Source organism: Argiope bruennichi, chromosome 2, assembly GCF_947563725.1.
Source record: "Argiope bruennichi chromosome 2, qqArgBrue1.1, whole genome shotgun sequence".
Classification (NCBI taxonomy): Eukaryota; Metazoa; Arthropoda; class Arachnida; order Araneae; family Araneidae; genus Argiope; species Argiope bruennichi.
Genome location: NC_079152.1, coordinates 94,200,629 through 94,227,794, shown reverse-complemented (window position 1 = coordinate 94,227,794; position 27,166 = coordinate 94,200,629). Strand labels below are relative to the sequence as shown.

Genomic DNA, 27,166 nt, shown 5'->3' with positions numbered 1-27,166 from the left:
AATTTTAATATTTAGTTTTTTAGAATTCTAACGCTTCAGAGAAATAGAGCTATTCAATTTATATAAAACTTGAAATATAAAAGTAATTATTTTAAAAAATGAATAAAAATTTTGTTGCAAAACGTTTTCATTTTCACATTTCTTGGTATGTTAAATTGGAATAAACTTTAAACATTCAAACCTATTTAATTGAATTCCGAATATATTTCGAGGAACTTTTTTCGAAACTATGACAAAGTTATTTAGAATAAATGCTGCTTCTACAACTAAATGATTTCATTTGAAACGCATTCCTTTCAATAATTTAAAATTCTTGAGAAATATTCCTTCATTATAAAAATGTTTTTACATCGTTGTGTTATTATATTTTTTTTATTAAATAAAAATTTATAAGTTTTTAGATTATAGTGAATAACGGTTATATTATTAATAAGTAAATAAGTAATTATAGATTAAATATAAAATAATAATTGAAAATTTCTTATTTAGAGCTTCTGAAACTGTGTACATTAAAATTTTGCATATTTTTTAAAATATAGTGATGCTATTAAAAATATTATTTTCCATATCCAGTCTTAATTCAATAAGAATTTGTTTAAATGAAATACTGGAAACATTTTTGCGTTCAATTCCAAGAAGAGTTTTTTCAAATTACAAAAGCTATCAAAACAAATTAAAAGGGGGAAATATAATTTATTTATTCCGGAAAGTAATTCGAAAAACATTTATGATAATAAAGAATAATATACAACTTTTTTAAACGAACTAAAATGTATGAAATAATTTTCCTAATACAAAACATTTATAATTTCATACAAATTGGTCCAAGATTTTATATCTGACTTTTTAAGATTCATAATAACGATTATTCATGGAAATCTGGATGGAATTATAAATCTGTTTTGGTTTTGGAGAAATTATTTTAAACTTTTCAGCCCGTTAAAAATTGTATTTAAATAATTATTTTCTCCTTTTATTAGTCGTGTTTGTGTGTGAAATTAAAATCCTGATGGAATGAATTGGCATGGCGCATTCGCCGATAAGTAAAGCTTTTAATCGATTTCAAGATTTGTACCACACAGACAAATAAGTGAAAAGACAATGTAATAATAATAAAAATAATAAAGCTTCAAATCTGTATCTATGCGGAATTTAGTTGAAAATCTATTGCAAAATTTGCACTGACCAGACAGATAGACAAGCAGAAAGCGAGTTTATAAAAACGAGTTAATCTAGTTAAGAAACATTAAAATCAATTTAATAATTGAAGGTTAAAAGAAAGGTCAGTTAATTTTCCCTTTATTTTTCTCAAAATTATTAAGTGATTTGCAAATTAGATGCAGCTGTTGAATATGATACTTGCGTAACACCACCCCAATTATTAATACTCAGGGTTAAAATATATCAATTTCTCAATAGTTTTATTTTCGTATAAATCGCCAGAATCTGAGAACTTATTTTAATATTAGATTTCACGTTTGACAAAGGAACGGTAAAGTTATAAAAAAATATTAGACGCATTGCATTTTTACCTGATCCATAATTTGTTTGAATCTCTCAGATACGATTCAAGTTCTATTCTTAAAATACTATTTATCGATAAATTAAAGAAAATTCATAAACAAAAACCAAGGGGGAAATCTACACGCAAATTATGAAGTGCCTCGTATTTTTATTTTCCCGTGTAGGAAGTATGGAGGAAGCATTGTAATCTCCAAAAATTCAAACTCGATTTTTATATTATGTTTATTTGTCTGTCAGTCTAACTGTGAACACGATAGTTCAATACAAGCTTTGAACTAGACGGCTGAAATTTCGAAAACGAAATTATGACCGAATTTGTAGATTTCTGTCCAATTTGAATGAAATTCATTCTCAGGATCTGGCTGTCTGCTAGAGTATAAGTAAATTCTACTTAAAATATTAATCAAACATTAAATTAAATCCATCAAAATATTAACCATCTATCGGTCTGTAATTTCGCATACCTGCACGCGCAATTATTTAAACTAATGATATTTGGTACGTTGTCTTGTGACTAACGTTGTAGTTTGGTTACAAATTTGGTGTCAATCAATCAGCAAAAAGGTATCCAAACTACATCATCATAATCGATTCAGTAAAAATTCTAGATTAACACCAAAAATCTATATTTTTTAGCTATTGTTGAACAATGCCATACGAGATATTCACGGGCTTACCCAAGGCCTCCAATTTATACAAAGGACGGGTTTAGGCCCCATACTGTAGAATATACGAGAAAGATTTGAGGAAACCACTTATGAAGGTTTTTAACCTTGATCAACTAGCGAGTATGAAATCTGAATCATCACTATTTCCACGCATTAATCCTAAAAAACTTAATATTCTTCAATGATGCAACTCACATTTTTATGGAACAAGGTTTCAAGTTTGCAAAATTCTGACCCCAGAGACAAAACTGTGCAGCAAGTTAGCATGGTTTATATCTAAGATATCCAGAAAGATCACACACACACACACACACACACACACACACACACACACACACACACACACACACACACACACACACACACACACACACACACACACACACACACACACACACACACACACACACACACACACACACACACACACACACACACACACACACACACACACACACACACACACACACACACACACACACACACACACACACACACACACACACACACACACACACACACACACACACACACACACACACACACACACACACACACACACACACACACACACACACACACACACACACACACACACACACACACACACACACACACACACACACACACACACACACACACACACACACACACACACACACACACACACACACACACACACACACACACACACACACACACACACACACACACACACACACACACACACACACACACACACACACACACACACACACACACACACACACACACACACACACACACACACACACACACACACACACACACACACACACACACACACACACACACACACACACACACACACACACACACACACACACACACACACACACACACACACACACACACACACACACACACACACACACACACACACACACACACACACACACACACACACACACACACACACACACACACACGCGCACACACACGCGCACACACGCGCACACACACACGCGCACACACACGCGCACACACACACACACACACACACACACACACACACACACACACACACACACACGTCATTATTTACAGAAGACGACAACTGATTATCACTAATCTAGGGAGATTCCGTTCTAGTGCTGTTATGAATCCTTTCTTGGTGTCACATGAATAGCCCCGATGTTGCACAATATTGTACGATAATGTCAGATATTATATTATTAAATATTCAGTTGGGAGTAGGAGAGATTTCGAGGCACAAAGCGCAACGAATCTAATATAATAAAAGCTTTTTAGTGTTTGTTCGTACTAATTTTCCCCTTTATTATAATTCTTAGAAGATGATTATATCAATGATTATATATCTCAAACCTTGACTCATCTTAAAATCGGAAAAATTTCTTGAATTTAATTAATATATCGTTAAAATTTCTGTGATTATAATCAAAATGGAATGAAAGTAAAATTTTAGGCAAATGTTAGCAGTTACTTAGAAAAGCGTTTCTAAGTTATATTCATAGCAAACAACGTAGTTAAATAACCTCGGACGATGTTTCAATAAAATCGATATAAATAAATCGAAAGAATATTTATCAAATTGAAAAGTTTTAATAATTACATAATTAAATTAAGTCATATTTCAATACTTAGCAGTGTTAGTGATTAAAGTTAGAAGGGGAAATTGAAAAACACTGAATCCTGAATACTTAAAATTTGTCCATGAATTAAATTCAAGCATAACTTTGAAATTGCTTCTGGTAAAATTGCAATATTGTCTCTGAAGCCTGAAAATTAAACGACCCAAGCACAAGATCACTAAATCACTTATTTCTAATCTAGCTGATGAGTCCTACTTTGCTCAGTATGCCCGTGCACGTGTGTGTGTTCTTTCTGCATACCTTATATATAAAATTATACTATTAATACACGTTATCAGAACTAATAATTCACATTAGACAAAAAATTAATTACAATAAGTTCATAAAATATTATTTATTTCATTAAAGTACTGAAATAAAAATTTTAGGTTCAATTATATATATTAAAAGAGATTCAAATTTATATTAAAACATCTAGAATCCATAACGAGATTTAAAATAAGTTCCACTACGTCAAGGATATTTTCTTTTGTTAACATCGACTTGCCAAATAGTTCAGATATATTCATTCTCAAATAAATGTGGAATATTTCTCTTTTTAAAATTTATTTGAATGTTAAAAAATATATATTATATGGTAGAAAAATTCAGATAAAAAAGATTAAAATATTTAAGCAAAAGAATTTTTTTGTACTCGAAGCGCACACATTATTCCAGAATTCTTTGAAAACTCTTTTTTCTTCGTAGAATTGATTGTGGCGCTGATTTTTATTTTAAAACTTGCAAATGACACAAACGGATTTTCTTTTATAATTCAGTAGTGGGTGCTTTCAATGATATCTTGTTTAAGGCATCATTCAAAGACTTCTGAGTCCATCGCTCACTTAAGCATTCACGACTGTCCTTAAGTGCTTCTGGATTTTTCGACGAACTACTTATCTTCTTAGAGATAGAAAGCTTTTTAAGTTCCTCATCTGAAATTGATCCTTTTAACTTTTCAGAATCAATTTCTAAAGAAGCATTTGACTGTTGCTTTTTCTTTTTATGTCCTTTAATTGGTGTATAAAAGTCATCTTCCGTTTGGGTTTGTTTAAATATCTTCATAGGATCTTGATCTTCATCCTTTGCTTTGGGATTATTTTTATAAGGTTTTGTACTTTCAGGATTATTCAGATTATATTTCCGAGGTTTATATCTTGCAATTTTGTCAAGTGATTTCACAAAAGCCTCCACCTCTTGGTCATGATATAGTGATTCATATGAATCGTCGTTTTTAGTTTCAGCATTATTTTTATTAACCATTGAACCTTCAGAAGTATTAAGTGGAATATCTGTCCAAATTTCATTTCGAGATTTCGCTGCATCAGAATTATCCAGAACAGTTTTCTGCTCATTCATTCTATAAATACCATCCTTGATTGGCACCCGTTTCAAAATTCCTCTGCCACTCCCTTCAGAAAAATAATACACTTCGCGTCTTCTTTGTAAACTAAAATTTCTTGGTCTGGAAAGTGTCTTTGTATCTTGTAATTCCTTCTGAATATCTCCTGTTTTCTCTTTTTCTTCAGATTTAGTTTCCATAAGGATCATATGTTATCCAGCCTTAAACCTGATTAATAATTTAATTCATGGATATAATTCACATTTTTTTGTTGATTTTTGATTCGTGAAATCTTTAAAATTATTGAAATATCACTTCTTACTTCCCTTTTCCTACAAAAAGAAAAACATACTTGTATTCTAGTGCAAAACATAATTTTGTGATGAGCTTTATGAAGTTAATCTGGATAAGATTCCATCACATGATTGATAATATATTTACTTGTATATTATTTACATGTTCCCATATACTTAAATGGAGGATAAGATCAATTCAGAAAAAAATCTAACTAAAGCTATTTCTGTCCTTTAAATTTGCTTATTTACTTATGAAGTGCGGCGCATTTTTGTTTAGATATATGTTTTACCGAAGACAATAGATTTTGCCGTAAGATAGAAACAAAACTCAGAAATCGATTCTTTTTGAAGATAGTAATAATTACTTCTGACATAATTCGTATTTGAGATATCAAAAGCTAATATATATTTGATATCCATATATCCTCAAGCCATCATGTTCTAAAGGTATAGAGCATTTAACCGCTTCCCTTAACTTTTTTAGAACAATTGCAAAAGCATAATCATATTTTTTTACTCTATTTTTGAATATAAGGAATCGAAACAAAACATAGAAGACAGATAAACCTGTTTGTTAACATAATAAACAAGTTTTTCTGAGATAAGCATAGCAAGCAGGTTTGATTTGTTTATTTTTTACAGGTATAAAAGCATATATTTTTATCATCAATTTAACTCTCCTGACTTACCTCAGGCCAGAAGAAAAAGTTGAATACTAGCCCTCTGTATTCAGAGTACATGCTTTCATAGTCACTATCTAAAAATGCCTGCACCACATTTTTTTTCACACGTAATTGCTATTTTTATTTTTTTTTTCAAGGCAAATGTGGCAGCCACCACAAAGACTATTGTCCAAAACACATGTCCGTCCAGTACCATCCTCCAAAGTTCTCCAACAAAATTTTGTAAACTGCCAATCAAAGAATATTTTCTTTCATTTCGAGCTTCGGTCCGAAGAAGGACTGGATTAAACGAATCATGCGAGACCCAAGTTTTCTAGCGATGATAATGAATTGAAATATATATATGAACCCGATATGGCTCGGGATAATCAGGGAAGCGATTAAATATAGCTTTAATAACTGAAATAAGTATTTTTAAATGGTAAGAAAGACTATATCTTTCCTCACCATAAAGAGGAAACTGAATGACACGCCATTTTGTATCGCAAAAGTGGAGTAATCTACAAAATATATTTCATGTATATTGCCCATTTTAGGATAACAGAACTAGAATCCTTAATTAACCCTTTTTCTAGCATTCATGAATTGGAAATCCATTATTAAATGTTTTCTGTTCTCATATTCGAAGTACCCCCACCCACTCCAGAATATATTTTTTTTGTTCGCAAAAATTTTAATTTGATTATCTTTACTGTTTAATGTTTAATTTAATGAAAGTTATTTTAAAGTAGACAAATTTCAATCGTGAGATTTTTGCTTCGTTGAAGCAGTTTAAATAAAGGATTTTGAAACATTTAGGAATGTTTTTATTCGAATTTATCTTAGGTTATTACAATTTGATTTCATTTCATCTTAAAAGAGCAGAATCGCGCCTTTATTTCAAATAAAATTGCTTACAACATAAAATATCTTAATCTGGAATTCCGACAAATTTTAAATTTTGATGTAAACACATGTCAAAACTTTATTCGTGTTTAAAATATTGCGATCTTATGTATAAATATAGATTGATAATTTTTTCTTTGTCAAATTTCTTCCAAAATTTGATTCGTATCCACTATTGTCAAAAACCGCATCCTAAATTTCATTCTTTAGCTTTTCCATTTTTGAGTAATCGTGTTCAGAAAATTTTAATGGCTTAATTTTCAAATCTCGATGACATATTTTTTGATAAATGCAGCATTTTCTATACAAGAGACGTCAAATAATTTTAATTTAAAAATAAATTATTTTTAGTTTAAAATCGACCATAAAGGAAAATTCAGTAATATGGGTATCCATTTGTCTTGCATACTGCAATCAGCAGAAATTTAATTATATGTCCTGAATAAAAGCCAGAGTATCATGAAAAACAATAAAATCATACCGATTTCTACAAAACCTAACATCTACTAATATTTAATCTCAATATAACATTTTTATCAATGATGAACCTCTTTAATTAAATGTATCTACCATAAGTTTGGCCAAGCATAGCCAAACATGGCTCTTGCGCAAAAGAACTTAATTAAATACTTAAGTTTTAACTTATTTTCTTTGGAATATAAGAATTCCAACACATAAGGGTTTTACTCTTTATCAAACTAATCAATTTCATTTATTTTTCTCTGCTCCAACAAAATATCTTTTAAGTACGTTTTATGCATTTCTATAAAAGTCACATTAGTACAACAAATTTAATTTACGAAAATAAAAATTGAAATAAAATAATCTGCACTTTCAAAATTAAGAAATTGACTTTTCTGTAAATGATTACAAAATTAAAGCTCATATATTTGCTGCTTCAAAGAAGATTTACATGTCTGCTAAATATAACTGCACAATGCTACTCATAACAAAACACTTTTAGATTTCAATATGATCAATTTTCCACCTTCCCATTCTTCATGATTATAAAATATAATTAAAATAAAATAAAACGTATATATTTTATTTTGAGACATTTGGCGGCGTAAAATATATTTAAATTTCATTACAAAAACATATGTGACAAAATCAACATAAATGTGTAGAATTTTTGTCACCTAATAATTTGGGAAACAATAAATGTAATTATAAATATCACTAATGATATTAATACCATTATAATGTTTGCCTATAGGAACGATGGACTCTGTAAAAATAGAGGACATTTATGCAATAAACGATGCATAAAAAGGTTCAACATTATTTTAATTTGTTTATTTACTGAAATCAGATCTAATATAAATTTAAATCATTAGAACATTCAGAAAGATATAAATTAGATAGATAATCTAAATATATAGATTGTAATATCTGAAAACATTTCATATGATATTATTTTTCCGAAAAATATAAGTATTTTTTAAGCAATTAGAATTTCTCTATCTCATTAAAAAAATTTACATCTACTTTTTATATTTGTAGTCTAATTAGAATATACAATCTGTTTAATTAAGCAAATAAACATGAAAGAAAATTTGATTATTTTTATAATTATAGATTTAATATATCAAATAATTATGTATCTTAACAAATAATAATAATTAAAATTTCTTGATATTTTTTGGGACTAATTACCCAATAATTTTTAATGGAAACAAACCATAAAAAAAGCAGTTATCCTATAATAGGAAAAATTAAAACAAAAACTTATATCTATTATTTTTTTAGTGGTTAAAAAATTTGACAATTAACTTAAAGAAAATCAAAGGTTGAAATGACTCATACCTGTGATTTGGAAAAACGTACTTTTGACTATCCAATACAGAAAAATGCTGGGACTATCAATACACGCTTTGTTTACTGAAGAATAGTATGTATTTTGTCATTTTGAACAAAGTTTTAACATAGTTCGAACTTCCGAAAAATTATGGGAAAAGTAAATTATGTGGTACACGTAAATTTGTACGAAGTTTCAACTTTCATTTAACGAGATTGGATGCTTGATATCAAAAGTAATATTTCATATCGATATTTTTGTTTATTATTCTATCAAATAATAATAAGAAATTTCCTTCATGCAATTTCAATTCTAACATTTTTAATTTTTCCCACAAAATCTAGCCATTTTAAGTAATTTTTATCTGAGATAAAATGTACGCTTTTTATCTGAAAAGAATTAATACCCTTAAACAATCATCAGCGATTATGTCTATGTCCTCGTGTTCTTTGTTAGCATTCGAACATAACTGAAATATTTTGAATCATTTGACAAATAATTCAACAACCTACATAGATATTTAATAATAAGTTTCAGTGCACCAATTTTCATTAAAGCTCTATAATGTAAGAGATTATAAACTAAAGGATTGGCTCCAACTTCCGAACAACCCTCATACGGCTTCAAAATGGTATGTTAAATCTCTAACCCATGGGTAACATCTACTTAATGTCAGCATGAACGCTGAAATAAGCTTAATATACGGATATTCAAAGGATGTTTGGATTAGAGGCTAATCTTACAAAACTCGATTATTTAAAAGACATCAATTTTTTAGATAGACTAGTAGATATTTCGGTATAATTTTTTAACTTTGGAATATTGGTTCCAAATAATTGCATCTTTCTCCTGTATATATAACACGAGATCCTTAATTTAATAAAATATTTTACTGAATCAATCGAATAGAAAAATTAAAAGTTTGGTTCCCATTTTTACATTTCATTTGAAGCTGGAATTGCATTTTGCGTTTGAGAATCTACAGAAATGACAACATTCGTTAATGAATATGATAACTGTCAGGTTATATTGATATATTATATATATATATATATAGGTAAATAGACTTTATAATTCTAGACTAGACTGCATATCCATGCTTCAAAATTAGAACAATCAACACATAAAATTAGTCTTTACTAGACGCTAGCCACCAAGGAATATGACAGAGCTCTCATGGTAAATCTTTAACTGACATGTGGAAAAAAAAAGGGATTATTTAAAACTTAAATTGGTTAATTTATTGAACTGCACTATCATAACCGTAGGTCAATACAATTCTTCCTTTGCTCTGAGTGCGCCATTTATCTTTGGTATGTGCCTTTTTGGTTATGTTTATTTATTTTTATATGAAATTAGAAAACATGTATCAAACCATAAAAAATGTGAGCAAGTATTATTTATGTCTGGATTTAATTCATTGCAGTTGTTTATAGTCGAATTTAATTCATGACAATTGTTTATGGTCGAATTTAATTCAGGACAATTGTTTATAGTTGAATTTTATTAATGGTAATTGTTTATATTCGAATTTTATTCATTGCTCAAAAATTTTACAATAGCCTGATATTAAAAGAGAGATTTGAGACTCTAGTTCAATAAGTAATAACGTGATAATAATTCAGATTCGTTTCATTCATCTTATTTTCGTCTGACTTGCTTCCATAAACCCTTGCCACTTATTCATGAGAGATTTTAGTGACGCAATTTACAAAATAAATGTCAATCTAAAATCGTTTTCATGTTAAAAAAAGCTAAAGCCAAAATTATAGTTTAAAAAATGTTTAAAAATGACAACTTTTTTTATTATAATGTCAACAAAGGCAAAATCAGGAAAGTGAAAGATAAAAAGAGAACAATAAGTATTATTACTAGTTTTTATGAATTTACTTTGAGAAATTTATTAAAATTAAAGATAAAGTACCAGGAAAATGAATTATCTCTAAAATACAATTTTCTTTAATTTTAAAACTGAGCAAAAATAGTTTTTGTGCAATGATAAACTCCGATAATCTTGAGAAAATTTTTCTTTAATTTTTATTTTAAAAAATCTAATAAATATTTGTTTAACTTTATTCGGCAAGTCTTTATTACTCGAAAATGTTCTGCGTTGTAAATTTAGTATCTCTACGTGCTATGATCAACTATATCCTATAGAAAGTGTTTAAACGATTTTTGCATCATAATTGAAAAATTTATAGAAATTATATCAACTTATCACAATGTGCAAAATCTAGTAAATATAACTATTTACAACTGCATATTCTAAGTAAGAATCCCGATTTTTGGAAATATATGCCACTGCTTCTCATTTGATTCTACTAGGTCAAATAAAAGGCTTATTTTAAGTGAATATAATAATAAATAGAAATAGTTTTGACAGTATTTTATACATTATATTTCATTGTTAATATTACAATACGATTTAAATAGTCCCCACTGTTTCTACAAATACTTCATTCCCCCAATTTTTCCTTTATTACTGAGAGCTAAGAAATGAAGATTCTCAATCAGTTTCTCATAATTTTTGTTAAATTCATTATGAATTTTTATTTGAATTTATTCAGATTTTATAAAATTAATTAAAAAAGCCATCTAATATATTAATATATTCTATATGCATAAATATTATATTGGCTAATTTTATTTTTTTTAACACTTCTAAATCTACCTAACATATTGTTAGGAATGCAAATATAATAAAAATAAAATGTATTGTAGCAGTTGCATTACTGTCTTCTCTTTTGAATAATAGATGCCGATGCCTTATTAGGTACGCATCCAATAGAGCATTGCGATTTTAATTATGAGATGATATGCTGTTTTATTAAGGTGCGCGCGTTAATGTCTTGTTTCTTCGTGTTTTGTGTGAAATGGGATCATTAAAGAAATGTTCCCGAAAGCATACGTCCTGTTGCCTCCACTGCACGGATCATAATGATCTTCATTCCACACAGTGTTATGTTTTTAAAGTTGGGATTAACTACTCATTTTATATGAAACCAGACGGCGTGGTCTCCCCGAAACTTTCTCGTATGCTATAATAAATGATTGTGTATTATTAGCAAACAATAGTTATGAAAAAGTACAGTAAGCGTCCTAATGAATTAATTTAATATTTTGTACAGATCTGCACTTTGAAAGTTAAATCTATGTAACTAATTTTTATCTATCTGCTTCTCTTTATTTTGCAGTTATCATGTCGAATTTTATTCGAACAAATAAACTTTCTTTGAATGGATTTCGTTCAAAATTTGATAGAAATTTACAAATATGGTGTAAACACCGCTTACCAAATTTCACCCGTCTAGCTCCAAGCATTTGAGTTATAGCATTCATAGACGCACAGACTAATTTCAAACATTCGTCTTTCGGATTTGGAAACACGGAAATTCATTAATATCTCGGGATCAAAATTTTGACGATGACAATAATTGTCTTAATAAACTTGAAATACGAGAAAATAAAAATAAGAAAATAAAATTATTTGATCGGATAAAGAGCACTATTAGATGAAATGGACAATAAGAAATTATATGTTATCATTTGAATCGACTGCATTTTGGAAGTTCATGCATTCAATAAACAAAACAAGTAATTATAGTACATATAAGATACTTATGTTTTGATGTTTTAAACACTTTAAGACAGCCGTGAATATCAATATAATAAAATATGTGAAGAGATTCAATAAAAGTAATAGATTTAACTGAAATTAGAGCGATTCTATACGATTGGAAAAGCACTTGCTCACCAAAGTCGGTATGCTAAAATTAGAAGAGACTGCATTAAATAGGAAATAATTTTTTGGTCCACATAATAACCTGCATACAGTTGATTTACACATATTGTACTCTAATGGAATACGTGACTTATAGGCGATTTAAGCATTTTTTTCTGGAATTCAGATTTAACAGAAACGGATGCAACCGCAAAATATATGTTTTGGAATTATTTTTTTTTTATAAATCTGTCTAATAAATAATTCTATAACAGTTGGATCTTTCAGAACGGTTTTTAAGGACTTGTTTTTATGAACTTTTTTTCTTTTGATCTTACAAATTTACATTTTTATATCTCGGCTAGCTTAATTATTTTTATTAGGTATTAATAAAATTTTGAATACCAAGTGAATTTATAAACCTGATTGCATGTACGATTCTCGAAGTTTTGATTTTTTTCTCTCCAAATGGATTAAATATTTAAATTTAATTGAACTAGCTCCATTCAAAATGTGATACTTCCGGCACCATTAATTACGTATGGTAAAGTTAAAATAGCATGAAAAGTAAATGATTATACAGTTTCAAAATGTATTTGATATTTTGTTGAAGTAAGAGAAAATAAAGAATAAATTTATTTTAAAAATTTAAATATTAAATTTGGAAAAAGATTCAAAACGAGATAAATACTATTCGATAGTAAATTCATGTGAAATTTCTCACATTCGACCATCTCTAAATCTATGTACCGAAATAAAATGTTAGATCTAAATTCTATTTTGAAATTCCATACTCGGAGATACATACGCGAAATAATGAAGTCAATTTTGGGGGCCTAACGTGTTTAAAATCTACAAAAAAACTTATTTGATATCAATACTGAAGCATATTGAATTTTATATTTGTTGGTTCCTTTAACTGACACTAAAATATTTCAGCAGTCTTTAAACAGCTTTATAAAGCTGTCCATGAAATATATATATATATAATATATTGCATTTGACAAATATAATCTAGCGGTTTGGAATGTTTCTTCCCGCAACTTATGGATAATCAAGCTTATTGATTATATTATAAAAGCGATTTATAGAAAAAAAAAAGTGTGTATGATCGGAATTTTCAAAGGTATTGTTGAATCGGATGGGATTTGATGAGATAAGTTCGTGATATGGCGTTTATCCCAGTCAAGATTTAGTGCAGTGACAAATTGTCTAGATTCAAGAATGTAAATCTTGTCGCTTATATCCCACTTTAGCATTGCAATATCAGGTTAAAATGACAATAGTATTTTTTTCATTAAAAAAATTCATTTCTTTTGGCAATTTTTGAATAGATTAGCTTTGCAAAATTGATCGTAGTGGATTGGTTGTAAGTATTCAGCTTCGAAACGAAAGTTTTCAGGCTTGAAACCTGAATCCGCAGAAGGACCGTCATGTAAGCGGGTCTGGTGCATGTTAAATTCATCATGCCAAACGTCCTCCCGCTGATGTGGCGCTGAAGCTTGGAGAGGGAGTTCCAGCTCAGGTATCGTCCTTGTCATTTGACCGAGGTTCAAAATTAAAAAGTCCTAGTGTTGCTTTAAAATGGGACGTTAATATAACTGAACTGGCTTTGCAAAATAGAAAAAAAAGTGTGCATCTATGATGTCACAAAGTTCTCATACAACTAATTTTTCTTTTAAATGCTAAACAATAAATACATATTTAATTATAGTAAAAATCTAATTTTAAATATCAGGAAAACATGCTATCCATTGATGTCTTAGTCATCTGTATGGTTTTTGTACCAGATGATAAAAAAAACGATATTTTGACAGCAGAACATGATATATAGAATTGTTCAATCAAACCCAAATTCCGATTTATAACTGGATAAGGAGAGAACATAAGTTTTGAACCAATGGCTTTTAAAGGTATTGAGAGTAATTTTGAAGCAAAAATTATATGTTTCTCTTTATTTTATAAGCAATGAATATTATCAGAAATGGCATTTCTTTATCAATTTTTATTTAAAACATTTAATGTTTGTGAAGTGCTATCTATTCAGATATGAACTAAAATAATTGTTTCATTTCAGATTTCCATTACTGCAATTTCATGGCGTTTCTTGTTGCTACTAATTACAAAATCATTGCCGTGATAATGGAAAGAAAATGATTTTATGGAGAAATATAAATTAAATTATATTTTAGCCAATTTTAAGCTACTCAAAAGTTACTTCCTGTGTCTATTAATCGAATTTGAGTCTATTAAAACTGTATTATAAAAATTGTAGAACGGAGAAAATATCAAATTACTATATAATTACAATGGAAAAAAATTCTGATACAGACGATACTAATTCGGAGGATTCTCTGGTTGACAATACAGAAAATCAGGGGCTAGAAACTATTTTTGAATTAGAAAAAAGCTTATTTTTAAAACAGCAACATTTAGAAAAGCATTTTGAAGACTTGAAAAAAACAATAGATATGCATCGGAGCAGGATGGCATATCTCGATAACTTATTGTCCAATAACAAAATTATCGAGCATAAATCTATAGATTGGGAAAATTTGGAGCGTCTTGTTTCTCCTTTAGGGTCACCAACCCACAAATCTCAAAATTTATCCGAAGACACAAAAGAAAATTTACCTGATTCAACAGTTTCGGCTGGAAGTTTAAGGAAATTAGATGCTATTTCACATAGTAACGAAGAAATATTTGATCCTTCCGAGATATTACCTCTAGAAACCAGTCCAGCTTCAGCAAGAGAATTTAAGGATATTTCACTTAACCCTGAAACTTCGGAGGCAATGGTGGAAATACCAACCGAGCAATTTCAGTCTAACATCTCAGATAAAAATCTAGTAAATGATGACATTCAAGAAACTATTGTAGATATTGAATCGGAAACTAGTTTTGAGATTAATCTTCATCGGGATATTATGGAATCCTATGCAGATTCAAGTGAAAATTCAGACCGCAAAGGCAAAGAAGCTGCGAATCCAAAATTTAGATATAAGAAACGATCGAAAGCTAATGTCCCATCCCGTGAATCAATAGCTGAGGAAACCCCAATTAAGCATTCTGAAGAAATGTTTGATACACCAGAAACAAAAACTCCGAAGCTGCAATCGCCGACAGATGAATTCATAAAAACGTCTCCATCAATGATGTGTAAAGAATTGGATTCAAGTGAATATAAGGAAGAGTGCGATACTTCTTCTTGCGAATCATTAAGCAAGAGCACTCTAATTAAACATTCTAAAAAAGAAGTTGGTACTCCAGGCTCAAAAGCCCTCAGGCCGCAATCGTCAAAAGAGGAATTTACGAGAGTTTCTCCGTCTGTTAAGCGTAAAATAGGGGATTCAAATGAACAAGATAATGACAAGATGCAATCGAATGAAAGCTGTTCCAAAACTTCCCCATTTACAAAGCTGTCTGGAAATCGTGAAGATGATGATTATTTAAAAATTGCCAAGAAACTGAAATTTGAAGACAATGAAAAGCCAAGTGAACAGTGTCCATATACAACATCACTTCTTTTGCAGAAAAAGCATGAAGAATTATGTATAAACTTGGAAGAGTTAATTGATGAATCTGAGACAGATCAGAGTCATTATGCAAGCGAACAGTTGATCTTCCCGTCTACAAGTGGTTTATCAAACCCAGTTTCTTGTATATTTACCAGTGAAGAGTCGTCGCGTACAGATGAAAGCGAAGACGTGTCATCTAGTGGGACCGGAGTGTCATCTCTTTTTTATGTGAGCGAAGATGTGTCATCTAGTGAGACAGGAGAGAGCGCGAGCAAAGATGCGCCATCTAGTGAGATCGGAGAGCCATCTCTTGCGAATGTGGGAGAAGATGTGCCATCTAGTGAGATCGGAGAGTCATCTCTTGCGAATGTGAGCGAAGATGTGCCATCTAGTGAGATCGGAGAGTCATCTCTTGCGAATGTGAGCGAAGATGTGCCATCTAGTGAGATCGGAGAGTCATCTCTTGCGAATGTGAGCGAAGATTTGCCATCTAGTGAGATCGGAGAGTCATCTCTTGCGAGTGCAATCGAAGATGTGGAATTTAGTGACAGAGAAGAATCATATTTTATAACTGTAGACGAAGATATATCATTAAGTAAGGAACAACCTCTCCGAGGCATAAGAGAAGATAAATAGAAAAAGTGAAGATGCGCTTCCTTAAAATATAAAAGAATCATAAGCAAGAAATATGTGAGTAACTTTCTGCAGATAATCAATTCCAGACATTTTTAGATGAATCGCTCATTATCGGTGAGAATAATATGCAGTCATTGCCATTATTTATGATTCCATTTCTATTTTTCTAATAATTTTACTGTTATTAACTTGATGTTAGATAATTGTTAACTTTGAAAGCTCATAACATATAATAATATTTTGTGGACTTCCATTTTTTTTTTAAAGTTTTAGATGATATTGAAAAAATTTATCTAATTTTTTAATGAACTTTTTACACTTTTAACACGAGACGCTTTTCATCATTGAACGTTTTTACTGTATTCAACTTATTTTTCACATATTATGGAATAAAATATCTTACCGGAAAGTTGTTTCATTCTATCTGCATTTCATTAATCAAATTTCATTAATAGAAAGTATCTTACAAATAATTCCTCAACAGAATTTTAATTTCTCCGAAACTTTAATATACAACTCTTATTTGCAACGATTTGGCAAAAAATTGGGTTTCAATAAAAATTCATTTCAACAAAATTCCCAAAATAGATTGGTATGAAATTAATACTTCATTCCGAAGATTTTGACCTTACAAACCAGAAGTATTTGATTTTCCTTTTCAAACTCACTCTTCCAATCTTTATAACAACAGCTTTGCGATTCTAAATTACCACTTAAGTTTGTCTGTCGAATATTAAAAATCCTGAATATATTAGATATATATATTAGATGTGCATATTTGTTTTTACAATGAAGTAAAAAGGTTAGAAATACTTGAGTAGTTAATAAAAGAAATATTAGAAAAAAAGAAAATTCGAAATTTAAAATTTGAATCGCCTAAATAAAAAATATGTGAATTTTCAGAAGACTATAGATTTTTTTCCTTTTGAAAAAGTCGTAAGGAAATTTCATTTTCTTTATCATATTGAAGTACCTTCCGATTTACCAGATAGCTACATTCGACATGTACACACGTCAATCTAAATCTTCATTTTGAGGTGGATGACGTGTATGCACGTCGTCTGAAATAAAAAAAAAAAAATATGACCATTGAATATAAAATCTAAAATTCAATACGATGTGATATAAATGTCATTTAGTGGCATGTTATCTTTATAATACCTGTAAACCTGCTATAATTTAAAAACACAATTAGTTTAAATTCTTTGGTGCAGAAATAATACATTTCATTTACAATGTATTGCTTTTTACAAAATGAGTTGATTAATTTTTCCAATGCATCATTCATTTCCTGCATTCCTCGATAACGTTTAAAACTAGATAATTAAAATGCGCCATCTTAATTTCTGCCTCGTGGGAACAAGATGATACTTATAGGTTTTAATAAAATTTCCTTGGATATTTTTTCAACTTATATCGACATTAACGTTGGTAGATTAAGTACAGCTTCAAAACTTACAAATCTCTTCGGAAAACATTTCTGTAATTTTATACCTGCAGCACCATCAATATTTACATTTGCTTTGCTTCATATGCAGCATCTGCTTCATAGTGCAGTAGTGGCCACAAAAATATGCGTTTCAAACTTGATATGTTCAAAACAATATTTCCAAATCAGAAGAGTAATGTATGGGAATTTAATAAGCTGAAATCAATACACAGCGTTCATAATTAAATTATCCTATTTTAAAATTATCTACAAAAGAAACTACTTCTTAAAAAAAGTAGTAAAATTTTGTACAATACGTAATAAAGAGATGAGAATATTTTTGAACAATAAAAAAATAGTACAAAATTTCGTCTTCGGATAGCCTTTTTAAAATGAATTACAAATTTAGCAAACATTTAGGATAATTTACAAATTTTATTAAGCCAAAAAACATGTTCAACATCAACGGTCAATATTTTTATTTACCATCTAGTAATGTAAATAATGTAATCTAGTAATGTAATACTTCGCGGTTTACCACAATATGTTCTTAGATATGCTAAGAGCATGCCATGAAATATTGTCATTAATATCAGGAAAGTTTGTTGGATTACCACATCTTGCCAGACATTTTAAATATCCCTGAAATACAAAATCATTTGGATTGCTGTCTAGGGATTGGTGAGGCCATAGACTAGGAAAGTGGTTGATGACACTTTCTTCTGTGAAATGACAACACAAAGGTCAATGTAATGAGGAACTCTATCCTGCAGATCTGAAACAATATTATTCTATAACAACGTTGTATGTAGCTGCCCGGTGATGAAGTATGTTAATGGATCTCCAACACTCAATTTCTCGTAAAAATATGGGGGTAGAATATGTAATGAACAAACCCACACCATACCGTTACTTTTGGAGCCTGCAGAGGATCTTCTAAAATTAAATGTCAATATTCTGGTTCGCAGATTCGGCAGTTGTGTATTCACCGAAATTCCAATCACATGAAAATTATTGGCATTTCAATGACACTCAGTTTTTAAAATGAAAGTGCAATTAAATTGTCCAGAGGACATACCAAGGTTACTCTAAATCAAACTCAAAGAAGGCAAGAAACTGAAATGAGATCTGGTGTCAAATCTGGAAATCATATGGAAGCAACCTCTGCATAGATTGAAGCTTGTACGGATTCTACAGAAAGATACTCGGTATAAACTCTTTTCTTTTCTCAATACGATTCTCCAAAGAATCATATTGCCCTAAAATATTTTACGCACTAAAACTTTTTTACTGTTTTCTAATTGAAAATTAATCAATATTTGTACTAAAGAAAAAGAATAAAATGCTGATTAATTTTCAATTAGAAATCAAAAGTACATTCGAAAATTTTAATTAAAAAGTACCTACTATGCAAGATTTAAATACTTGCCATATTTGTTAGCTCTAGATGCAATGGTATAGTCTGCTACATAGAGAATTTTAAATGATTTTATTTTCATCATACATATCGCTTTTTACAAATATTATTCCAGTCTAATCATGTCAATGAAAATTTCTTCAAGCGAATTGAAATCAGTTCTCATATTTAACTAGAAATGATTACATTATATTCTTATCAACATACAAATCTAAATAAATACTGTATTGTAACTTATTTAATTATTAAATACATTGATACGTTTATCAAAACATTTAATATTGTCAGGATTCAGAAATTTTAATGTCTGATAATGACTGCAACAATAATAAAAGATTAAAATACGCCCTAAAATTATTCATTTTACCTGCAGGTCTTAGTAATTAAAAAATAGCACCTCCTTATTTTTTTATCACTTTTTACAAAATTCAGCTTATGTCGTCTGATGAAAGTGTTTATCAACAAGTTTTAAACAAGAAATAGCTACTTTCAAAACTGGAATTACTTTTTAAAACTTCCTAAGGATATGCTAAATTCTTGTTCATTTTACTCTGCTGACTTCATATTGCTTATGATAATTGGATTTTGCGGGGTTGTTGTGTGTAGGGTTGTGGAGGATAATTGTTCAGTAATTTACGAAAAGTCAGAAACAAGCTATAATAATTTAGAAATATTTAATAGTAAATGCAACGAACAATTACTCTGGCAATGACGCAACTAGCCGAAAGCAGGCTTATTGTCCAGGGAGGGTGGCTGTCCTCCTCCTTCGCGGCTGAAATACTAGGGAAACATTACAAGGGACGGTGAGATCATTGCATTAATTGCCGTCTTTGAGGATTTGAAAACATTGATTCTGTGTCAGTTATCGATGCCTGACCTTGAACTTTCATTCCGCACGTCATTAATTCCTGGTTATCGATTTTGTAGTTTCAGTTCAGCCAACCTCAGTCACTGATGTTCATTATACGATTTTCGTTCAGGCTGCGTTAGTTTTTATTGAGCCATGATATACATTTAAAAATTTATATTATCTTGAATAATTTAAATTTGGAGATCAGAATCTAATACATTTAAATGCAGGTAGATTTATCGCAACTTTATATATATCTCTCTTAGTCGATATGTCAGAGAAATCGGGTATTATGATCTAGATGGAAAGTGAGCAAATACAGGTTTAGTGCTTAAGGTTCTCCAGTCTTTGAGCTGTCCAAAACAGGTTTACTTTTGTCTCTACATTAATTAGAAGTCAAGATATTAATATTTTCGTAATGATCGGTAAACCGGAAGAGGACATTTAAATAACCGGAGGCACCGGTTTAAACGGCCAAAATTTGTATAAACACAAGTTTAGTTTTAAATATGAATTTTTTTTTTTTTTTTTTGCCCGGAAAAGCGCAAAAGCCAATGAGAGTTACAACGGTGTTTTGTGGAAATGTGTACTTAAAGATGTCTTTGTTGAGCTCCGAATCCTCAGATTAGGGGCATTTATGTCTAATACATTTTAGCGAAGGTTTTATAGGATTACTGAACATCTAAAGTTAATAAAGTGGACGCATATGCAGTTAGAGCATTTGCTAAGGTCGACAAATAAATGAATCTAGGCGGCATTCACTGCAAACGCAAAAATTGCCAGAAAAAAAAATGATTAAAAGAGGAAAATTGTTAAAAGCTGAGGAGGAAGGAGGTTTAACCTATAAATGCAGTGAATTTTAAGTATGTACACAGGGTTTATTATTAAAACATGTTACTGTATGTACTTTAAAGGCATTTTTCTTAAAATTGATTTTCTTATTTTTTGCTCATTTCAAATCAAATAAATTAAAATTATTATATTACTATGAAATTTGATGGACTTTGTCTTTCTACTATTTTCTAGAGAATGAACTAAAAGAATTTATATTGAGTGATTTTTTTTTAATTTACAGCCTATTGTTTGAATAATAATGCTATAAATTTACTAAAAATTTCACGTTAAATCTTCTTCTGGTTCGAAAATTTTTATTTATTATTATAACCATACGCTTCTAGTTCAGTTTGGCATAAGTTTTGTTCGGATGAGAGTAATAGTTTTTGATGTATCCAATTTGAAGTTTTTAAGAATTTGCTTAAATTTATGCTACAAAATATAAATTTTCAAAAATTATTAATGTTTATTTCAAATATCGACATTCTATTGCTAACCTTTAAACCCAGAAATAGAGTTAAAGCATGTCTACACCATGTTTTACTAAAAAGGGGCTCCGAACGTCTACGGATGTCGGTAGAGGATTATTTGCAAGGCCCATATTTATTTCTACAGAGATATCTCAAATATTTTTGAAAAAAGTAATGCCCGAGTTAAATTAGGCATTTATTGTGTGCATTTGTAACTTTTTTCCTCGCATTTTCAAAACAATCTCTTCAATTTTGGTAAGTTCTGTATATAACAGACTCCTGTAGATCTATCTCAATTGAATATTACAGGGATTCTGAATTATCCCGAATTTGTTGTATATGAATATGTTACAAAATTGTGGGAATTGGAAAATATTTCTCATCCATCAAATTATTTTCGAAAAAAAGGAATCTGCTATTACTGTGCGACTTTTATCTTTGCACATTATTCAATTGTCTTTTATGATTTGATCGCTTGGCAGCATTTAATCATTCAGAATCCACGAGTTTGAAATCAATTTTTCAACAGCCTTGCGTCATTGTATGCATGTGTGTTCATTCCACGTCATTATAAAATAACTCTTTCTAAAAAATGTAAACTAATTTTTTATCATACAGATTGTCCTGTAATTTTTAGATTACGAATTTTAAGAGATTCACATAAATTTTAGATTCTAGCCTAGGTGAAATTTTATATATTAGTCCATTTTTATAAACATAGTCTATTAATTTTATATAATTTGCGAAATTTCACACGACTGAAAATCAGAACTAGATTTGTAACTAACTTTAAGATGATCTAATGACTTGAAATGACGCCGTCATCTGTTGCTAATTAAGTTTTAAACAAATGCAAAATTCGTACCTTAGAATAAAAAGCAAACAGATAGATAAGAAAGCGAGTAAATTTTGCAGTGTCCTCCAGTTCTGAAGTACTTATGAAGTTTCAATCTGTATCTTATCGAGAAGTTTAGTGCAAATTTTACACTCATTTTGGAATAACTTCCTGATGAGCAAAATATTTCAACTTTACGAATACTTCACAACTGGAGGACTGCAAAATTTACTCGCTTTTTTTTTTTTTATCTGCCTGTTTTCATTTTCCGGTACAAATTTCACAATTGCTCAAAATTTTTAATTATCAACAGATGGCGCTACGGCTATTTATGAACTCATTGGAAAGTTTGTAACATTGTAACCGATTGTAACATTTGCACCATACAGACGGTAGAAATCGAGATAATATAACTGTTGAAGAAAATGAAAAAAATAGATTATTTCATTTTATTCTTTTACCGATGCAATATACATATATTGAGGTAATTCGTATTTACTTGGAATTTTCATCAAATATACTACGATATAGCTTTGGGCCTTGACATTCAAACTTTTAAAGCTTTAGCTCTCAAAATTTAAAGGATCTAAAATTTAGCGCTAGCATTAAATTTTGCTTCAATTAAACAATTTCTTTGTGTTTCCACGAAAATATTCCCTCCTCCTTAAATAATCATCAAGTAAAATTAGTTCTTTATTAATAATCTTTCGACATGTTTTAGCAGAAATTATTTTTTTATCCATTTCTTTTCGATAAATTTTGAAAGTGACAATATATAATAATTAACTGATTATACGAAATGCACTTAAAATTCATTGAAACATTCCAAACGAATGCTATTTTTTAAGCTGAAACGATCCCATTAATGGGGCTTCAACGTATTTTTTGAAGAAAGATACGATTACGAAATTTTGTAGAAATATAGGGCGCTAAATGTCATCACCTTGAATATTAAATCGGGAAGTTTCAACTGCGAGACTGCTACCCTAGATAATCCTTTAGATAGAAACAGAGTTCTTTACACGATATTGTGCGACATAATACTATTCTGTTTTCAACAATATTATACAATATGCGATATATATATTTCAACAATATGCGATTATTTAATATATTGTATAGTATATGGGCCCTACTAGGGATTTTGTCCCATTTAATTTGGGTAACGAAATCGAAATACATTAGAAAAACCAGTGAAAATAATTTATTTACAAAATTGGAACAATTACTTTATTATGATAGTACTCTTCGATTGTAATCGCAGATCACAGGCAACTGTCGTCGATATCGGATATTCTACTTTAAATGTCTATGGAAACCACTGCTTCATCAATTGTCTTCGATTTTTCTTTAGTAAAGATTACGTAAGATTCCTTACTTGTCTCTTCAGCTGCCGAAGTGGATGTTCTGGCTAAAAACGTACCATAATAAATTTTTAAAAAAACCAAACAAATTTACTCAAATTTACAATTCAGTGAAGATCAAATTCACTGATTTATCGATTTAGCCATTATTTCCCTTAATCCATAATTCACTAAGCACTGAAAATTCTAAAATGTCTTATTTTTACTTTTAATGCAGAGAAACTAAAATTATTCATTGGTAAATCTTTAAACAGGATTGGAGGTTTTTATTTTAATGAATATTTATTCAATCTTAATGAATATTCAAAATATGATCTGGCAAAATAATTCTTTGTTACTTTTTACAAAATGCAAACTCTTACATACCATTTTAAAGCTGATTCCAATGCAATTCAAAAGGAAAATTTAAATATCCGCAATACAAAAGTTCTGCTTACTGTAATGTGAAAAACAAACACAATGTTGAAGTGGATTGTAATTTCTAACTTTCCTGACCAATCACTGTTCTTGTTCTGGGAACCAATCAAATGTTACTAACTGCCAACAGAAGCTGACATGTTTAAAGTTGGAACAATTAATTGTTGCGCTTTGTTCTGTGAAAGGGAGGCTGTTTTATGAAATCAAATTACAAGCAAGAAATTGTTAATCTTTAATATTTAGTAAGAATTTTTGTAAATATTTCTAATATTTAGTCAAGGAACAATGACATCAAATAAAAGAATACATTGGACACCTAGAAAAAGAACCAAGATTATTGTGTTACAAGAATGTGGCCTTTCCTATTCTGAAATTGCAAGATAGATGGGTGGCTCAGTGACTACATCTAGAGTTCGAAAGTTTTCTTTATGATATCAAGATACAAATTCAATAGAAAAAGCCAGAAAAGATCGAGAAAGGTGCACCACATCTGTTGATGACAGAAGAATAAAAAGGCTGTCTAAGATAGAAGAATGTCGTCAGAGGCCATCAGAAGTCAACTGAATGATGCTGGCGTTTCTGTCAGTTGCAAAACAATCAGAAGATTAGATGTTGGACTAATATTTAGAATTCCTCGAAAAAGGCCTAATCTTAATTTACAGCAGAGCATAAAACGATTACAGTGGGAAAAGGAACACATTAATCGGACAAATTTTCAGCGGTCGCAAGTTATATAGAGTGATGCAACAGATCGTTATTCGGTAGTGATGGGCGAAAATATATAAGACATAGAATATAGCAAAGAGCTACATTCTGACTGCATTCAGGCAACTGTGAAGAGCTGAGTTAGTGTAATGATTTGGTCATGCATATGAACAGACGGTATTAGTCGTCTTCCCGTTATAGACGGGACACTAAATGCAAGAAAATACATTGGCACTATTCTAGAGCCAAAACTTGTACCTTCCATCATTGATCTCTTTCCCAACAATGCATCATTTATTTTTCAGCAGGATTCAGCTTCTTGCTATATAGTAAAAATATCGAAAGAACGTTTTAGTACAAAGAGCATTGAATTGTTATTATGGCCAAGAAACGGTCTTGACATCAATCCTATTGAGAATTTATGGAACCCGTTTGAAAACTCTTGCACGAATAAGTCGTCCATCAAATAATTGAGGCTATAATTGTTTCCTGGTATCATGTAATAACGAAGGAAAAAACTCGTCAGCTCAATGAAGTCCGTTTCTGATCCATGTGAAGTAATAAAAAATAAAGGCTACCCTACTAAATACTTTTAACTCACTGCAGTCATCAGTATCTAATGTATCTCGATAATTATTGCCGCTCAACTTTTTTGTATTGCAAATATTTGTATTTTGCTTTTTGGATTGAAATCAGTATTAAATTCTCTTTAAAATGATATGCAAGGGTTTGCATTTTGTGAAACGTAACATTTTCTATAAGCATACAAAGTTAGAAAACAAATATATTCAAAAGTATCCATAATTTTGCCTACCACCTGCATCTGCTTCGTCAAGCATGAGCACAAAGTCATGAAACGATTACAGTCGTCTCAATGTTACTCTAATGTTACACACTGTAAATGTTAAGTAAATACTATATAGGCATTTATATACATATATTACAAAGAAAATTGAAATATTAAATCCTTAATTGTGGCGCCCAAATGCGATTCATGCATCGAATTATCGTAATTTTAAACTTAATCTAAAACTGCCATCCACAGACATTAGAAATAGAAATGACTATTAATCAGCAAAAATCTAAGCTCTTAGGGTACATACCCGAACTATCTGGACAGTAAATTTCCAAAATATAAATGCTCATCTAATCAGACAGAAAAATTAAAACAAGGAGTAAGTGTTCAAAGTTTAATTTAAAAACTTTATAGTTTAAATATATTATGAGAAGTGAATTATATTTTATATATTATGAAAAGTGAAAAATATGAATACATTTTATGTCTGAGAAAATTTTTAAACTTATTTTACCTATAAAGATCGCATAAATATCTTCAGAAGTTAGTTTCTTAACTGAAAAACAGCTTAAAATATTATTTAGGTATGCAATTTATAATTTTAATACATGCATAAAACCTATGTAAAGGGAAAAAACTCGACATGCCTTTTTTTTTTTTTTTTTTTTTTTCATTTTGCGATTCTGATACTAACATAATATTTTTAAAATTGATAAACTTGCTACAAGGCTATCCATGAGAGTGTTTTAGAAAGACTTCGTTTGTAATATAGAAGAATCGTTTGTAATATAGACTGATGCTGGACATACCAATATTTTATACTGATGGCCAAAATCATTTTATTAAACGGGTTAAACAATTTTGGAGAAAGAAATAAATTCTCTGAAAAGGAAGTAGCATTCATTTTTATAAAATTAAGCGATATTTATGTCTTTCATTTTACGCAATGCTTCGTACGTTTTTACAGGTTTATTTCGATGTCCAGATTCTTTTATGAACATTTACATTTTAGTACATTAATAAAGGTTTTTCAAAGCAATTGTTTTCCATTTGTTTTTTTAACTCTTTAAATTTTTATAATTCGCTATTATAGAGTCTTAGTTTGCTTTCATTTTATGGCGTAAAAGCCATACTTTGTCATGCTATACCAAACATTATGTAATTTCATGACGATTCTTTCTCTAAATTTCATTAATAGGTGGCTCATTCGAATAGAAGTCAATTTAAAACTAAGGTATTAAAGAGGAATTATGTTCTCAGGCACAGAATTTTAAAAGTTATTAGCAAGAACACAAATATTTAAATTTTAAGACTAATACATCAGGAAGTGAATAAAAAATCATTTAC

At 29.8% G+C, this 27,166-nt stretch overlaps 3 protein-coding genes across 6 annotated transcripts in view; 1 reads left to right on the top strand and 2 right to left on the bottom strand.

The window, feature by feature from the left end:
• Positions 1–4,244: 4,244 nt before the first annotated feature.
• On the bottom strand, positions 4,245–9,010 carry LOC129961763 (uncharacterized). 2 transcript variants are annotated; one of them, XM_056075323.1, is made up of 2 exons: positions 8,836–9,010; positions 4,245–5,497 (listed from the first exon to the last, which is right to left on the bottom strand). In XM_056075323.1, exon 2 carries the CDS (start codon positions 5,372–5,374, stop codon positions 4,592–4,594), a length of 783 nt encoding a protein of 260 aa, XP_055931298.1. In that variant the 5' UTR covers positions 5,375–5,497; positions 8,836–9,010; the 3' UTR covers positions 4,245–4,591. The 2 variants fall into 2 exon arrangements, with proteins under 2 accessions (XP_055931298.1, XP_055931299.1); XM_056075324.1 differs by having other exon boundaries at positions 8,857–9,010.
• A 990-nt stretch (positions 9,011–10,000) lies between these two features.
• Positions 10,001–17,036, top strand: LOC129961665 (uncharacterized). Its single transcript, XM_056075192.1, has 2 exons — positions 10,001–10,140; positions 14,626–17,036. The coding sequence occupies exon 2, from the start codon at positions 14,858–14,860 to the stop codon at positions 16,700–16,702; it is 1,845 nt and encodes a 614-aa protein (XP_055931167.1). The 5' UTR covers positions 10,001–10,140; positions 14,626–14,857; the 3' UTR covers positions 16,703–17,036.
• A 6,705-nt stretch (positions 17,037–23,741) lies between these two features.
• The window catches only part of LOC129961759 (solute carrier family 35 member G1-like), a 33,634-nt gene continuing 30,209 nt past the window's right edge, over positions 23,742–27,166 (bottom strand). For 2 of the 3 annotated variants that reach the window (XR_008783826.1, XR_008783825.1), the window contains exon 3: positions 23,742–23,948. Coding sequence is in view for 1 of the 3 variants with exons in the window: in XM_056075317.1 (XP_055931292.1) it covers positions 23,839–23,948 (110 nt within the window). In the remaining 2 variants the exon portion in view is untranslated. The remainder of the gene's footprint in view (positions 23,949–27,166) is intronic. The other variant, XM_056075317.1, reaches the window with a different exon arrangement.

What these genes read in the sequence shown, in the direction of transcription:
- LOC129961763 (XM_056075323.1), bottom strand. Translation starts at nt 5,374, where the DNA reads ATGATCCTTATGGAAACTAAATCTGAAGAAAAAGAGAAAACAGGAGAT.
- LOC129961665 (XM_056075192.1), top strand. Translation starts at nt 14,858, where the DNA reads ATGGAAAAAAATTCTGATACAGACGATACTAATTCGGAGGATTCTCTG.